We start from the raw sequence: 17,858 nt of genomic DNA on the forward strand, positions 1-17,858 counted from the left end.
TATTATTATTATTATTATTGGATTGATGTTCAAATTCGTTCCTGAAAAATCACGCGATCTTCATTTTCGTCCCCAAATAATTTTTTTAATCAAATTAGTCCTTGAAAGATAAACTGTAAGTCAAATTAGTCCTTCCGTCAGTTGGACGATGATGTGTCACGTTAAGTGCCACGTGGCAGGCTAGTGACACGTGGCATGCCATGTGGCACTTGACATGTAAAAAGTTTTTTATTAGTCAAAATAGTCCTTGAAAGTCCAGAGTAAGTCATTTTCATCCCTCATATTTTAAAAATTAGTCAAACTAGTCCTTATATAATTTTTTTATAATATTAAATTTATAATATTTTTTATACTACTAATTTTAATATTATTTTTTAAACCTTAATAAACAAAATTTTTTTACATAAAATAATAAAAATAATTAAATTTTTATAAAGTTATTTTGTCATTTGTATCTATAAAATTTATGAACGTTGACAAAAGTACTCATAAATTAAGAAAAAATAATGATGTATCCATGAAAGATGGGTTCTGAATGACAAAAGTATCCAAATCCTAAATTTTTGTTAATTTTTTAATAAAATTTTTAAACTACTCCCACCGTCAACCTCAACTCACTTTTTCAATCTTCCATAACTCAACATGCACCTTTAAAACCCTTGCCATGAAGTCCAAAACTACTCCTACAACAGACGAAATGAACCTTTATGGTGTGAGTTTTGGATAGTAACGCAATAGAAGATTGCACGCCGATATTAACAAAAGAATCAATCAATACCAATGAAGAATCAGAGAAAGAATCATAAAGGAACAATTTTTAATCGTTTAAGTTGTTTTCTCATCTTTTTTAAATTTGGAGATTTTCTTTGTGTGAAGACACGTGGTAAAAAAAATGGGAAAGAACTCACCATACTAAATTTATTTGCTAGGAACCGGTCGAAGTCCTCTACCACCACCACCACCACCATTGATTTCAGCCTGGTTTATCATAGAAGTAGTTTTAAACTCCATGACAAAGGTTTTAAAGGTGCAGGTTAGGTTATGCAAGGTTGGAAAAGTGAGTTGAGATTGAGAGTATGGGTAGTTTGAGAATTTTATTAAAAAATGAATAAAAAATTAGGGTTCGGATACTTTTGTCATACGAAACCCATCTTCCATGGGTACATCGTTAATTTCCTTAGTTTATGGGTACTTTAGTCAGCGTTCGTAAACTTCATGGGTACTTTTAGTAGTTTTTCCATTTTTTTATAATATTAAATTTATAATATTTTTTATACTACTAATTTTAATATTATTTTTTAAACCTTAATAAAATTTTAAATTATAATTTTTTATGTGAAATTTTTTTATTTAAATGAGTTTATCAAATTATTGTTGATTATATATTTAAAAATTTAATATTTTAAATTTTACTAAATAATATAGTAATTATTTTAAATTTTAAATTATAATTTTTATTATTATTTAATTTATATAGTAAAACTCAATAATTGAAAAACTGGTTTATGAAATTACTTTTTGAATCTTAATATTCTAATATATTTTTTTAAATATTTCATTTAAAACAAAAAGAATTTTATTTTAATACGAAGCATATCTATTTAAATAATGTACTAGTGCGGAGTAGCCTGTGTTATGCATAGATATAATGTTTCCTATTTCATTTTATCTCATTGATTTGTGAAATTAAAAGAAAAATTATATAATCTATTTCAAACATATGAAAATACACAAAAAATTATTATGATCTTTGCACGCTTATGAAGCAATTCGTTTATAATAATAATAATAATAATAATAATAATAATAATAATAATAATAATAATAATAATAATAATAATAATAATAATAATAATAAAGCAACAAATTTTCAATATTTTGTAAAGTTTGGAATTGAAGCGAAATTTGTGGATCTTCTTGAATTTTGACTCTAAGTATCACTATCATTACATCCTATATGTAAGTAATACTATAATGAAAAAAAGAAGATCTAGTAGAAAAAAAATAGTGGTATAACTTTGTTTAGGTTAATATACATAAATTTTGATTTTGAACATATAACTTTGCTTAGATTAATAAATACATACATTTCAATTTTGCTTATATATATATATATATATATATATTCCAGCAAAATGCAATAATGTAAGAAAAAAGTTTTAGAATAGAAAAGAATAAGAGAGATTTTGAGAAGAATTAAAGGGGAGAGATAATTTTATCGAAAAAAATTTTAAAAAGAAAAGATACAATTATTAATGTTTTATTTGTCAATTACATTTCTATTAAAATTAGTAGTATCAAAAAATATTTCAAATATAATATTATGAAAAAAAATTATATAAGGACTAGTTTGACTAATTTTTAAATTTTGAGGGATGAAAATGACTTACGACTGGACTTTCAATAACTATTTTAACTAATAAATTTTTTTTTACATGTCAAGTGCCACATGTCACTGACATGCCACGTGGCACTTAACATGACATGTCATCATCCAACTGACGGAAGGACTAATTTGATTAACGATTTATCTTTCAGGGATTAATTTGATTAAAAAATTATTCAAGGACGAAAATAAAGATCGCGTGATCTTTCAGTGACGAATTTGAGCATTAATCCTTATTATTATTATATGTTTGTTTGTTTTTTACATAAGTATATATGTTTGTTTAATTAAATTTATATAATATAAATTTTTTTATCATTGTATTTATATTTAATATTATAATTTTATTTTAGACAAAATAAAATTATTATATGTTTATTTGCTTTTTACGTGAGTATATATGTTTTTTTAATTAAATTTATATAATTCAAAATCTTTTATTATTGTGTTAATAAAATTATTATATGTTTGTTTGCTTTCTATATGAGTATATATGTTTTTCTTAATTAAATTTATATAATACAAAATTTTTTATCATTGTGTTTATATTTAATATTATAATTTTGTTTCACACAAAATAAAATTATTATATATTTATTTGCTTTTTACGTGAATATATATTTTTTTAGTTAAATTTATATAATACAAAATCTTTCATTATTGCATTCATATTTAATATTATAATTTTGTTTCACATAATATAAAATTATTATATATTTGTTTACTTTTTACGTGAATATATATATATATATTAAATTTATATAACAAAAATATTTTATTATTATGTTGATATTTAATATTATAATTTTATTTTACACAAAATAAAGTTCATTTAAATTTTAATATTATATACCTAATATATATTTAATATTATTCTTTTAAGATTTTAATATATCTTTTTTTAGGTTTGGTGAATGAATTTTTAATTTATTTTTTATGTATTATTTATTTTAATTTTAAAGTTCAGTTTTTTTTTTACAAACATGTTGTTTTTAATATTCATATATTATTTTATTGTTTTAGACTTCAAGTCCAATATTTAAAATTTACAAAAAAAAATCTAAAACTAAAAAAAAAAAGTTAACTTGATAGGTTATCTTTTAAATTTAGACAATTCAAATAAAATATAATAAATAAAGAATTCAAAAAATTAACAAGATGTGCAACACTTCATATTTAACAAAAAACGTTTAAGAATAAATCTTAATTGTTGATAAAAAATAATAATATTTGTTAGTTATGTAGCATTATTAATAAAATTATAATAAATAAATATATAATAAACAACAAATTATAATTGAGATGACATAATTTTTTTTATTTTTATTTAAATATCTCGAATTTAAGTCATAGATTTAGAAAAATAAATAAACAAACAAATAAATAATAAAAACTGATATACAATTGTCTTTATATAAAATTACTAGTTAAAAATTATTACATAATAATTTTGTCAAACATTTCAAATTATCCAATAGTTCTCAACTCACGACTTTACAAATAAATGTATAATAGATAAAGATATTTTGAATTTCAAATATCATTTGGGAAGTCACCCAAAAAAACAAAAAAAATCATTTCGGAAATGAACGACCTTTACCTTCATTAACTAACTTAGTCACGAAGTCAATATATATTGGAATTTGGAACGCAAATTTTGGGTGTTGAGTAGCAAAGCAGAGTGAAAGTAGAAGTGGCCTTATAGACACACCATTGACCAGTGACGATCCTTTTCTTCCTCGCAATTTTGATCTTCATTCTTTGGTCAGTTTCTCTGTTACTTCATTCTCTTGTCTCTTCTTTTTCCTTCTGCCTCATCATCATCATCATCATGCTCTTCAATCGCTTCCGACTGCTCAAATTTCACTCAAGTTCATCACTCTTTAGTTAGCGGTTCAGTTTTGTGTTATTTTTTTCCACATTTATGATTCGTTACGTGTGAAAAGTGAATTTTTCAGTGAACAAGCTGATTTTTTTGTCCGAAAAGCAGAAACATACATCCTAATTTCGTAAATATCTTGAAGCCATTTAAGCCAACCTTGTTCATGTTTGTTTATCCAAATCATTTTAATAAAGACTATTATTTATTTACGTTCTTTACGTTTATTCATGAGCCAGTGAATCTAGTATGTGTAACTTCTTTTTCTTTATATAAAAGGTGTTCTTGAGCTTCAGCTGTATTTTTTGTTTTATTTCTTGATTCATTTGCACTTATTGACTCAATTGTATTTTTGCGTTTTCATTTTCTGTTTTCACTTTTCGGTGCTGTCTGTTTTCAGAATTGTGTGGAAAAAAAAAAAAAAATAGGAGGTGAAATCAGAAATTGGATTTTATTGTTTTTATTATTTTCTCTTTTTCCTCCACAAGATCTAGAAAACAAAACATACTAGAAATAAAAACAGAAAATGAAACAAACCAAACGCACCTTTAGAAGAAGGTTGGATAATATCATAGTTCCAGAAATCATTGACATTTTCTGCAGGTTGCACTCATTGACATTGTTGAAACTTTTTTGCTAGATTGTGACATTGTGTTTTGAAAACTAGATACTTATCCATATTCTTGACAGCTGATAATCGATTAGTTAGTAAAGTCATTTTATATATTATAGTAATTTAAGTTATGTAACATCTGATTTGTTTCAAAACTTACAGCCAGAACTGATAGGTTCTTTGGATAAATTTTCATCATTAAAAGTGTGGAAGTTGTTACAGACATGGCTGTCTTTAAATTAATTTGTCACATGGTCAATTAGTTTACATTAAGAAGGGTTTGTTTTACATGGAAAGCCCCCATTTGTGAAAAGCAGTGAAAGGTTTCCCTTGAAAACAAATTGGCGCGGAATGTGCATTCTAGTGTCCAAATCAATTGTCATCTATCCAAGTTTGCCAATGTGAATAAAATTTCAATGGATTTGAATTTGTAATATTTTGGATGTCATTTGAATATGCTCACAAATTTAAATTAACTATTTAAAATAGATGATCTAGCATCATGTTAGTGTTCCCTTTTGTTACTGCTTTTTCATTGTTTTACTTAGTTTGTTACTGCTATTCAGGAAACGCAAAAGAGTGCGTATGAAGGATGGGTAAAACAATTGAGTTGTCTGGATTTCCATTTTATGTTACCGTGGACCATGTAAAGACATATGTGGAACATATTACTGGTGAAGGAACTGTATTTGCTTTTAAGATAAGACAAAGCCAAGGTAAGGATCAAAGGAAATACGCAATTATTCAATTTATCTCTGCAAGAAATGCTTCACTCATGATGTCCAAAGCTACCAAAAAGTTGTTGTTTGGAAATTCTCGTCTGAAGGCTAGGGAAATGATGAAAGATATTGTGCCAAACCCAAGATCCTCTCAGCATTGTTTGAACAATGTGAAACTGCATTTCGGCTGTCAGCTCTCAGAGGAAAGGATCTCTGTTTTATGGAGAAATATGGATGTCCGTTTATGTTTCGGGTCTGGAATGAGAAAGTTTCATTTCTTTCTGTCCCATAACAATTCAGAATATAAACTTGAGCTTTATTATGACAATATTTGGAAGATTGAGCTGCATCGACCCCGAGATGAAACTGCTAATTATCTCCTGATTCAGGTTCTTAAATCTAAACTTATCGTTATTGGTTTTAATCTATTCTTCAGATTTAGGTAACATTTTTATTATAGTGGAAAAATGTAACTTCCAACAGGAGTTACCCCTTATAGTCACTCTCCTACCCATTGAACATAACAAATACATTGCTTGAGTACCTCGTTTACCAAAAATTTACAATGAACTGAACCTGAAGTGATAACTCAAACTAGTAACAAGCAATCTTCGTATGTTTATTAAAACAAACAGGTATAAACCATCTCTCTTGCAAGCAAGCAACAACTACATATAATGAGGAGAGTAGCCTTTAGAAATCTCACTGACAATTCTCACTTACTATTTTCCTTTTCGTTTCATCTATAACTATGTGTAAACCTTCGACCATCCTCGCAACTATTTTTCGTACCAATTCATCTAGTGCATAAGGTTTAAATTTGATGTCAAGCGTGTTATTACTTATTGTAACTTTTTCCTTTTTTAATGTGTTTCAGAATTTACCATGTTGATATGACTTAGAAAGCCGAAATATTTTCTCTCGAATTTTTGTCCTTTTTCTTTTTGTGGGATTTTTTACCTTGTAATTGCATGTTGCTATGGTTGCCCTATGCATGACTTGTGATGAACATCTTTAATTTTTCTTCAAATGCAGTTACTTGGTGCTCCCCGTATTTTTGAGAAAGAAGAATATACTTTGGGAGATATATATGATGATCCGTTATTCAACTACTATAAAGATGACTCCAATGACCAATGGATTCGAGCAATAGATTTCACACCTTGCAACTGTATTGGCCAGTCTACTGCTATAGTTATAGAGCTTCCAGATGGCCAACATTTTCCAGATTTCAGGGAAAACTTTGGTTATTATGAGGAAAGTGAGAGGCCATTCACTTTAGAGACAGGAGCTCCTTTTTCGAGCAATCTCGGCCTTGTTCCAATTGTTACTCCTCCACAAGGCACTCAAATACCATATGACATCTTGTTCAAAGTTAATTCACTGGTTCAACATGGGTGTCTTGCTGGTCCATCACTTGATGATGGCTTTTATCGTTTGGTTGATCCATGCAGAGTGAAGCTTGAATATATAGAACATGCTTTAGAAAAAATATCTTATTCAAAGGAGTCCTGTTATGATCCCATAAAGTGGCTGAGTGATCAGTACAGAAGGTACATTGCCAGCAATGCATCGGGGAAGCCTCTTCGATCACCTGCGATATCCTTGGATACTGGTTTGGTCTATGTAAAGAGGGTTCAGATTACACCCTGCAAAGTGTATTTTTATGGTCCAGAGGTTAATGTCTCAAATCGTGTTCTTCGCCATTTCCAGCAGGATATTGACAACTTCCTGCGCGTTTCATTTGTTGATGAAGAGTTAGAAAAACTGTATTCTACTGATTTGTCGCAACGTGCTTCTGTGAATATTAAGACTGAAATATACATAAGAATTCTTTCTATCCTTAGAGATGGCATTACTATTGGTGACAAGAAGTTTGAATTTCTAGCTTTCTCGTCAAGTCAGTTGCGGGAAAATTCTCTTTGGATGTTTGCTCCTACAGCAACTGGACGTACTGCTGCATATATCAGGAAATGGATGGGAGATTTTCATCGTATTAGAAATGTGGCCAAATATGCTGCTAGGCTGGGGCAATCTTTTGGTTCATCTACTGAAACACTAAGTGTTGAGAAGGATGAAATTGAAGTTATTCCTGATGTAGAGTTTAATGGCTATGTCTTCTCTGATGGAATTGGAAAGATATCTCGTGAATTTGCCAAGAAGGTTGCTAAAAAATGTGGTTACAGTTCTACTCCGTCCGCCTTTCAGATCCGATATGGCGGATACAAAGGAGTTGTGGCTGTCGACCCAACATTGACAGCAAAGCTATCACTGAGGAAGAGTATGCTGAAGTATGATTCAGATAACACAAAGTTGGATGTTTTGGGATGTAGTAAATTTCAGCCTTGTTATCTAAATCGTCAATTGATTTCTCTGTTATCTACTCTTGGCATCAATGATGAAGTTTTTGAGAAAAAACAGAAAGAGGCTGTCGATCAACTGAATACTATATTAACAGATTCATCAAAGGCGCACGAGGCTCTGGACATGATGTACACTGGGGAAATCAGTAATGTTCTAAAGGAGATGCTCATCTGTGGCTACAAGCCGAATGAAGAACCGTTTCTATCAATGATGCTGCAAACATTCAGGGCATCAAAACTTTTGGAATTGCGAATCAAGACTAGGATCCTTATTCCAAACGGACGAGTAATGATGGGTTGTCTCGATGAAACTGGAAGCCTAGAATATGGTCAGGTGTTCCTTCAATTCTCTAACCATAGTTCTTCTTCGTATGGTCGTGAAAGATCTTACATAGTCAATGGTAAGGTAGTAGTGGCGAAAAACCCCTGCTTGCACCCAGGAGATGTGCGCGTTCTAAAGGCTGTGAATGTGCCAGCCTTGCATCACATGTTAGATTGTGTTGTTTTCCCTCAGAAAGGACACAGGTACTTATATTTCTTAATATTTCAATCATTGTTTTTATGGTAAACACTATCTCATAAGATACTGTATCATCTATATTTAAGTGCAGTCCAAGTCTTAAGTCACTAAAATTTTACATAAAACAAGTTTGATGAAATAATTAATGGGTAGTGCTAGGGAGCCAATGGCTTAAGTGTATACAATGTGTACAATGGGTTAAACCTTTGGTCCATGAATAAAATGAACATCACCCACACTATCCACAATAATCATCCGAATACCAGGGATAATAAACATCTCATGTCATAAAATCACTCATCCTAAAAACTTAAGTTAATTTTAGAGTTCACCAAGGATTGAACCCTTGACCTTTCGAATCTAGAACTCTAATACCATGTCATGAACCTACTCATCCCAAAAGTGTAACCTGACAGGATAATGTAACACTAATGGTCATATCTCTAATATTTCCTAAATCTCCATTGTACACATTGTACGTTTAGACCATTGGCTCCCTATACTTTTCCATAATTAATACCTACTTTGCCTTTACCATGAATATTTATTTCTCTCAGGTGCATTATCTATTAGGCAGCTGCACTGCTGCAAAATTATGGAGAATAATTTTTTAATAAATATGATAATGCTATGAAGTATGAACTGCTAGTTTTACGTGTTGAAAATTGGCCATGGTTCTGTTACGTTTATGAACTCCATTCATTCTAAGAGACTGCCTTCTAGCTATCTTTGGTACTCTTTCCATTTCAAATTAACTGTATCTTTTTAGGTGTGCATGATCATTATACAACTATTGAATTGAAATGTAATAATCAGAAAAGAAAGACAAAAGTTTCCCTAGTATTAATTTTTCCCTCCATTAATAATTTCTTGAAATTAAAAAACGACACTTAATTTGCAACAAAAAAAGAAGAGACACTTAATTTGAAAACTTTCAAAAGTTATAAGTAGAACCTGCAATGCAGTTTTGGGGAAAAATGATAAAAGAGAAAGAATGAAGGTGAAAAGGACCTGCATGCAATGCAGTTTTGGGGTAAAGAAAAGAAAAGAGTAAATCAGAGTAAGAATGAAAGGAAAAAAAAACCCTGCAATGCAGTTGCAGCTAATACATATTCTTTCAGGCATCCATATTGTTTGTCTTTATTAGATATGTTAGTCAAATGCTTATGAGTTTCAAATCACATTCATTATACATGATCTGAAATGGTACATCAAAGTTGGTCTTCTTTAAATATGCTTGAGAAAGTTATTTCCATTCATAAATGCTTCTGTAAATTTCTGCATGTGGCCATCAATAACTGGTTTTTGTTCTAAGGCCTCATCCAAATGAGTGTTCGGGAAGTGATTTGGATGGCGATATTTACTTTGTTTCTTGGGACCCTGAATTGATTCCTTCAAGTGAAATCGAACCAATGGACTATACTGCAGCTCCAAGTAAGGAACTGGATCATGATGTCATGATCGAGGTATCGTTCTTCGATATTGCTATCTTTGTTGTATTTGATATTATTTTTGGTTTGAAATCTTATGTTGCTATTATGTATAATCTTTAGAAGTGTTTCAACGTTTTCTGCTGTTGCTATGGATTATGTTGTCACATTCATCCAAGGTTTCACTTCAATACTGATTATAAGTTATAAAAACTTGATTTCATCCAACTTGTCATTTCTTTCTGCCATTTTTTATTGTTAACTTACTCTCTATCTAAATCCAATACTCATCTAAATTAGAATTTATGTCAATTTGTTATTTTTTTCTAGTGTCATTCCATAAGTCAAAAGTTTCAACAACAATCTTATAAATACTAGTTATGTTCAGCATGTGTTGCTAGACTTGTTCAGAAAAACCAAAATTTAGCCTCAAAAGTCACTTAGTCTCTTTTATCACAAATAACACCTAAAACATTTCTCTTTTTCCTACACGAAGCTTGAACTCTATAACTTAGATATCTCTATTTCTTTAGTATTTATTATGATAGACCCAAGATACTCAATCCATTTAACTTGCGGTATGGTCTGAGTTCGTCTTCGTGTCTTCCTTACCAATACACACTCCATACATTCTGTTATTTCCACCACAACAAAATCTTGAGTGCATCCAATCTTATAATCACAACTCTCGCTTTATTTCATTTTTTTTAATCACTTGATACAGGATATTGAGGAGTATTTTGTAAACTACATAGTTAATGACAGTCTAGGAATAATTGGCAATGCACACACTGTCTTTGCGGATCGAGAGCCGTTAAAAGCAATGTCGGAACCATGTCTCAAGCTAGCAAAGCTATATTCAATAGCAGTTGACTTTCCAAGAACTGGTGTTCCAGCCGTTATTCCTCACGAACTTTATGTAAAAGAATATCCAGACTTTATGGAGAAGCTTAATAAACCGTCCTACGACTCGCAGAATGTTATAGGAAAGCTTTTCAGGGAAGTGAGAGGAATCGCAATGAATGCCAGCTCGATCATCACATCCTTTACCAGGGAAGTGGCTATACAGTCATATGACCCTGATATGGAAGTTGATGGTTTTATGGATTATGTTGATGATGCTTTCTTTCACAAAACCAACTATGACTACATGCTGGGAAATTTGATGGACTACTATGGGGTCAAGACAGAAGCCGAAATCTTTGGCGGGAATATCATGAAAATGTCAAAATCTCTCGGCAAACAGAGGGATTCAGATGCAATTAATGCAGCTGTGAGGTCTCTAAGGAAAGAGGCTCGAACATGGTTCAACGATGGCGATGGCGATGATGCCTATGCAAAGGCTTCTGCATGGTATTATGTTACTTATCATCCTGATTACTATGGTCTCTATAATGAAGGCATGAATAGGGGCCATTTTTTAAGTTTCCCATGGTGTGTTTACCCTCAACTTGTTCAAATCAAGAAGGAGAAAGCCTGCATTAGAAGGTCTGATAGTCTTTCAATGGAGGATAGGTTTCTCGGTTGAGTTGGAATTGACAATTCTGCCCTTCTCTGCTGCTGTGGAGCATGCAGCTCCTCTTTATTTTCTATGTTGTGAGTAATTTAAGGGTGTGAATATTGTACATGTATGTAAATATGATGATGAAGAGTATGTTATGGATGAGAGAAATTGTGTGTGGACATTGTAGTTGCAGATGTGTTAATATATCCTTCGTGTTATTTCACATATATGTAAATGTAATGCCTGGGAAATAACGCAGGTCAATTCCCACATGATGACTTGATGAGTTATAAACTTATAATACCGACAGAAATGTTAGACAACCTAAGTTTTTTTTTTTTTAACCAAGTGTAACCAAGTTAGAATTTGCATATGCAAAATTTTTCATCATAAGATTCTTTTTCTTTGTTTTTTCTTTTTCATTATTATCATTATCATAATTATTATCACATCCTCTTCTTCCTTATTTCTTCTTCATTTTTCATTATTATCATTATCCTCTTTCTTTTTTTTTCTTCTTTAATATCGTCGTCTTCCAAAAAGAATAAGGAAAAAATTTTAGCACTTTGTTTTATATGTTATATTTAAAAAATTTTGGTATCAAAATTAAGAAATTTTCATGTTACGATTAGGAGAATCGGTGCTATTTTTTTATATTTTTTCCAAATAACTCTTTTGTTTCTCATAGTTTTTCTTGTTCTACACTATCATAATTTTATTATTTTATCTTTTAAAATGAATAAAAATAAAAAATTAAATAAAGAAGACGAACTTTTTGTTTGATTTTTTTTATTTATCCTTTTTGATAATAAACACAACAAATTTTTAAAGAAAAACACAATTTTTTAAATAAAAATATAGAAATTTTGCACAAATAAAGAAGAAAAAAGACTAAAAAGAAAAAAAATTGCAGCATAAAATTCAAAATCTTAAAAAATTTTAGTATCAAAATTAAAAAAATTTTGTGTCAAAATTAAAAATTTTCTACCTCATAGTTAAGAAATTTCGATTAAAAAGTATGTGATTCCCTGCACATAGTTTTTATTAGATTTAAACTAATTTAATTGGAATTAGTTGATAAAATATTTAGATGTATAATAGAACTCTAATACAAATAAGTTATAAGTACAATAAATTTAATCTTTAATCCTAGTTTAATTTTGTTTCTAATATTTGAAATGTTTTATTATTATTTTAAATGTTTCATTTCATCTTATTGAGTAATGATTTGGAGTCTTTTACAAGGATGAATTCAATATCCGATTTAAACAAAGATAGATAAAATTTGATTATATTCGATTACCTGTTGGAACTAGAATTAATTAAATTAGATCGGTTTGATTTTGGTAAGACAACAGGGTCATCGAAGTAGAAAAAGAAAAAAAAAAGATAGTGATAATTTGCATTTGATGATAGGTAAAACTGATAAAAAAATTATTACACGTTAATTATAAAAAGATTAAAAATAATAAAATTAAAAGTTATTTCAAACATATAAAATTAAATTAAATCAAACATTAAAAATATTTGTAAAACTTTTACCTTTAGGAAAAAAAAAATTTACCTCATTATTAAAAAGTAAATCATTAAAATCTAAGGGCTTGTTTTGGGTGAGTTTTTAAGAAAAAATCTTTTTTCGAGTTATCTTTTTTTAAAAGATCTTGTGGAAAAGTAAAAGTAATTTTATGTTTGGATATCTCATGTAAGAAGATCTTTTTATTTATCAATTATGTTTGGGTATAACAATATAAAAGTACTTTTTTGTTTATTTATTATATGAAAAACATCTTTTTTTTAAAAAAAACATCTTTTAAAAAAATATAAATTACAGCTCAAAAAAAATGTTTTTTTGATTTTTTTAGTGTTTTTATTTTTACTACTAAAAATTTGTCAAACACACTAAAAAATAAAAAAATCTTTTTTTAATAAAAAAAAATCTTTTTTTATCAAAATAATGGCATCCAAACAAACACTAAGTAGTTAAGACTTAGGAGTGGTCCGGTATGGGTGGTTAATTTGAATGACAACTATTATTTGATATTTTTTTTAATTATTATTTCTGCCACAAATAAGATGAAGAGAAAAAGATATGAACATATAAAGGTTAGAAAGAAACACCTGTAATAATAGCCTTGTTAAGTTTCTGAGTTTCATGGTGGTGAATGGTGATGATTCATTATCATTATTCATTAACATTAACACAACAAAAAGAAAAAGGCACATAGGGCTTCATTCCCTAAAAACAAAAAATCATAGCGACTAAACAGAAATATTATAAAAAAAAATCGTGATCTGCAAATGAACACTTAATTATTTCTTTTCTACTCAAATTCTTGAAAAATAATCGATTTTTCACCATTGCAAGCTTCAAATTCGCGAATTCACCACAGCGCATTCCAATTCCCCAAATGAATCTCTTCAAATCAGACGTAATTCCCGCATTCCTTCCATGAACGAGATATAGGGTTCTTCCAACCTTGTTCTTCCCCTTTCACGGAAGAAAAAGAAAACAAAATCCATAAGGTACATTGCATCTCTCCATAGCTGCCTCTGATAGATGTTTTCTTTTTAGTACTATTTGTTTCCATGATTAATCTTTCATCTTGTCATATCTATGTGTGTAATGTGGTTTCACATTATTAATCTTTTGAAGATTTTTATGGTAAAACAAAACGAACTCTTTTTATTTGGAAACTTTTGTCATGTTACATTTGTATGGATTGGTGTTAGTATAAAATTCATTGTTTTGATCAACTTGCATATTGGCGTTATTTTGCATGAGATAACTTGTTTGAGAGTGCTAAGTTATATTCTTAATTATTCCCTTAATATTTAAATGAGTGCAAATGTAAATATATTATTCTTTTAAGAATATCATAGATATAAAAAATTTGAATTTTTTTATTTAGAAATTAACAGAGTAATTCGGAGAATTGTGAAGTATAAACTTGGTGAAATATAGTGTAAGTTCTATTCTCTTTATTTATTTATTTATTTAATTTGAATGTGGTTCATCAAGGTAAATATGATAAATGGGGATGTCCGGTGATATGAGGAGCTTTTCTTATTTTTATAATCTATTTCCTTGTTCAAATCAATACATTTTGTTAGTAATCATTTTACGGATTGATGATTGTTAAAGTGAACTAGAAGAAGCATAGGTCCTATGATGGTTTTAAACTTCAACAGCTTGAAGTTTTAGCTTCCAAGTTCCAATGCATTTGCAATGTCTACTTTCAATATGTGTCAACCTTTGTTTCCATTTAAACTTCAGCATCCACTGCACTTATTTATTTGAAATAACCCTTCAGCTCATGTATATATGTGATGGTGGACAACTCTTGAGAAGTGAGAACTGAATTTCAATAATTTGACTTCAATGTATTTATTAAAGCAATGTGATTTGTGCTTAAATTTCTGTGATAAACAACGCATGATATAGTATATAATGGGTGATATTTCTAGTTTTAGAAATTTGGATTCTGCCTGGACTAAAAACATTGCGCTTTTATTTCATACCAGGTTGGCTAACCACAGTTCCGAATCGAAAATGTTCGACCTGTATTGATTCTACCCTTGATGGGTTCCTCAAAAAGATTCTAATTTTACCAGATTCACCAACTAGGTAGGCACAATGTTCAAGCAATTCCTCAGCAAGCTCCCTCGCAACAAGAAGGTTGATGCTGATGAGTCAAGCCAAGTTGATTCATCCTCTGAGCCAAGCTCCTCCATGGACATCCCTGAATCCCCACGTGCCGCTGGTAAAAACCACCATACAGACCGTGGCAGCTCTTCCAACGCAAAGTGGGCGTCTTCTATTTTTCCAGAAAGCACCATTGCAGGGATTGAAGCCTTGATCCCTTTCAAGGATGTTCCACCCTTGGAGAAGATGAACCTCTTTGTTAGCAAGCTCAACCTTTGTTGTGTCACCTTCGATTTCACCGACCCAAGTAAAAACACTGTCGAAAAGGACATAAAAAGAAGAACTTTGATTGAACTCGTTGATTTTGTAGCTTCTGGCTCTATTAAATTCACTGAGCCGGCTATTCTAGCAATGTGTAGAATGTGTGCCATCAACTTATTCCGTGTTTTCCCACCAAATTACCGGTCTCGGCGGTTGTCCGGTGGATCCGGTGGCAGAGATGGCGAGAATGATGATGATGAGCCATCTTTTGATCCTTCTTGGCCACACTTGCAAATTGTGTATGACTTGTTGCTTAAGTTTGTTAGTTCCCCTTGTCTTGATGCAAAGGTGGCAAAGAAATACATTGATTGTTCATTTATTTCGAGATTGCTAGAGTTGTTTGATTCAGAGGATCCTAGAGAGAGGGATTGCTTAAAAACCATAATGCATAGGGTTTATGGTAAATTCATGGTGCACAGGCCTTACATAAGAAAGTCCATTAACAATGTGTTCTTTAGGTTTGTGTTTGAAACTGAGAGGCACAATGGGATTGCTGAGTTGTTAGAGATCTTTGGAAGCATAATTAGTGGTTTTGCTCTGCCTTTGAAGGAGGAGCACAAGATCTTCTTATGGAGGGTGTTGATCCCCTTGCACAAGCCCAAATCCCTGGGGGTATACTACCAGCAATTGTCCTATTGCATCACTCAATTTATAGAGAAAGAGCCAAAGTTGGCGAGTACCGTCATTAGAGGATTGTTGAAATATTGGCCTATAACCAATAGTCAGAAGGAGGTGATGTTCCTTGGTGAATTGGAAGAAATTCTGGAAGTGATTAACATGGTAGAGTTCCAGAAGGTCATGCTGCCGTTGTTTTGGCGAATTGGATGCTGCATTAACAGTTCTCATTTTCAGGTACAACTGTTAACTGTTGAGTTATACTGAATCCATTTGCTGATACCTTGGTTATTGTTATCCCCTGAATCCTATGCTAGGCTTTTTAGTGAGAATTGAATGCATGCACTTTTACTTGTCTAAAATGTGGAGGAATTCGAACACCCTGGTTTGCATATTCTCAATGTGGATGCTAGCTTTTTCCCTTCTAGGCATTCTTCGCATTTCGGCTTAAGAGTTCGATAGTATTTCTTTCACCATAAATCGAGCATGGCGAAAAACTGAAGTATCCATCCGAGAATTATTCTCTGCAGGTCCTTATTTGTTAGCTTGTGTTAGTTTTGGGCTGCAGCATTTTAAAGTGTTCATATTATTTCTTTAGAGCTCTCCATAGTTGTTTGAATCTCCCATTGGAATCACAACTATCTTTCTTATGAATTGTTTCAGGTAGCTGAAAGAGCTCTTTTCTTGTGGAACAACGACCACATCGTCAACCTGATTGCTCACAACCGTCAGGTAATCTTGCCGATCATATTACCGGCGTTAGATAGGAATTGTCAAGCCCATTGGAACCAGGCAGTTCTCAACTTAACTCTCAATGTTAGGAAGATATTTGTAGAGATGGATGAGAAGCTGTACGTTTCGTGCCTTGCTCGGTTCAAAGAGGAAGAAGCAAGGCAAAGCTCGGAAGCCGAGAAGCGGAAGGAAGCATGGAAACAACTCGAGAAAGCGGCCGGTGTCCGACCAGAGATTGGAAACACAACTGTTTTAGTTTAGTGTCTCCAATTTGATAACCTTACAAAACTGTATGTATCATAGACCCTCAATTACATCTTTTTTCTTTCATTCATTTATTTTTTAATTTTTTTCCCACTCCCTGTTAATAGTGGAAATGGCTATAATTGGGAGAGTGGGTTCTGTTTTTGGGGTCCTATATATATCACGCTTTTGATGCTTCTTAGGCATGGCAGTAGCCAAAAAATGTTGTAATTATAACGGTTTTGATTGCTAATTTTCTAACGTATTGATGCAACTTTTACTTCTAATTAAACTGATGAGAAAAAAGGGACCATGTCGCAGATCAAAAAGTTTATTTCCATAATCATCTCTGCGTGATTTTCCATTCCTTAGTACTATGTTTTTTTCTTTTTTTTTTTGATACTCCCAATGACGTTGACGCCATTTCTATGTGAAGATGTCTTTGTAAGAGTATTTATTTATTTTACTTCTCAAAGCACTTAATATATAAAAGTTTAAAATAGACTATGCTAGGATTCATGGTGGGGGGTGGAGTTTGTGATGTGGTCGTTATGAACAAAGTAAGGGTGGTTTTGGGGCGGAGTTGCTCTTCCTCCCATTGCTTGTTGTCATGGCGGCACAATTTCGGTAGCTGAGGAGGTTGAAGGTGACAGGTCGTGATGAGAGTGGTGGTGGCCTGGTGAAGGGAGTAAGAGTAAAGATCGAACACAACTTTACTCTTTAGGCGACAATGCTGCTGATGGGTGGAGGAGTTGGGACTTCGGAGCATGGCAGGAAGAAGAAGAGTACTAAGACTAGACTTGTGTTTTGAAGCTGCTGAGATGATAAATATGGGATCAACATTTTTAAGGTGAAAAAGTTGGTAAAGAAATAAGGTAAAGAGTTAATCA

General features: G+C 31.2%; 2 protein-coding genes across 3 annotated transcripts; both read left to right on the forward strand.

Annotated features, from left to right (window-relative positions):
- The first annotated feature begins 3,932 nt into the window (after positions 1–3,932).
- Positions 3,933–11,639, forward strand: LOC112707821 (probable RNA-dependent RNA polymerase 1). Its single transcript, XM_025759797.3, has 5 exons — positions 3,933–4,150; positions 5,445–5,986; positions 6,633–8,485; positions 9,796–9,946; positions 10,635–11,639. Exons 2-5 carry the CDS (start codon positions 5,471–5,473, stop codon positions 11,436–11,438), a joined length of 3,324 nt encoding a protein of 1,107 aa, XP_025615582.1. The 5' UTR covers positions 3,933–4,150; positions 5,445–5,470; the 3' UTR covers positions 11,439–11,639.
- Positions 11,640–13,454: 1,815 nt separating this feature from the next.
- Positions 13,455–17,260, forward strand: LOC112707822 (serine/threonine protein phosphatase 2A 57 kDa regulatory subunit B' kappa isoform). Of its 2 annotated transcripts, XM_072201505.1 has the most exons (4): positions 13,481–13,937; positions 14,937–16,230; positions 16,657–16,725; positions 16,815–17,260. In XM_072201505.1, exons 2-4 carry the CDS (start codon positions 15,049–15,051, stop codon positions 16,836–16,838), a joined length of 1,275 nt encoding a protein of 424 aa, XP_072057606.1. In that variant the 5' UTR covers positions 13,481–13,937; positions 14,937–15,048; the 3' UTR covers positions 16,839–17,260. The 2 variants fall into 2 exon arrangements, with proteins under 2 accessions (XP_025615583.1, XP_072057606.1); XM_025759798.3 differs by having other exon boundaries at positions 13,455–13,937; positions 16,657–17,260.
- Positions 17,261–17,858: the final 598 nt, after the last annotated feature.

The sequence above is a fragment of the Arachis hypogaea genome, chromosome 8, assembly GCF_003086295.3.
Source record: "Arachis hypogaea cultivar Tifrunner chromosome 8, arahy.Tifrunner.gnm2.J5K5, whole genome shotgun sequence".
Classification (NCBI taxonomy): domain Eukaryota; kingdom Viridiplantae; phylum Streptophyta; class Magnoliopsida; order Fabales; family Fabaceae; genus Arachis; species Arachis hypogaea.

Excerpts from the sequence above, each read along its gene's own strand:
- LOC112707821 (XM_025759797.3), top strand. The coding sequence starts at position 5,471 with ATGGGTAAAACAATTGAGTTGTCTGGATTTCCATTTTATGTTACCGTG. Across the intron at positions 5,987-6,632 it reads CTAATTATCTCCTGATTCAG|TTACTTGGTGCTCCCCGTAT; the intron begins GTTCTTAAATCT and ends CTTCAAATGCAG. Across the intron at positions 9,947-10,634 it reads ATCATGATGTCATGATCGAG|GATATTGAGGAGTATTTTGT; the intron begins GTATCGTTCTTC and ends CACTTGATACAG.
- LOC112707822 (XM_025759798.3), top strand. The coding sequence starts at position 15,049 with ATGTTCAAGCAATTCCTCAGCAAGCTCCCTCGCAACAAGAAGGTTGAT. Across the intron at positions 16,231-16,656 it reads TTAACAGTTCTCATTTTCAG|GTAGCTGAAAGAGCTCTTTT; the intron begins GTACAACTGTTA and ends GAATTGTTTCAG.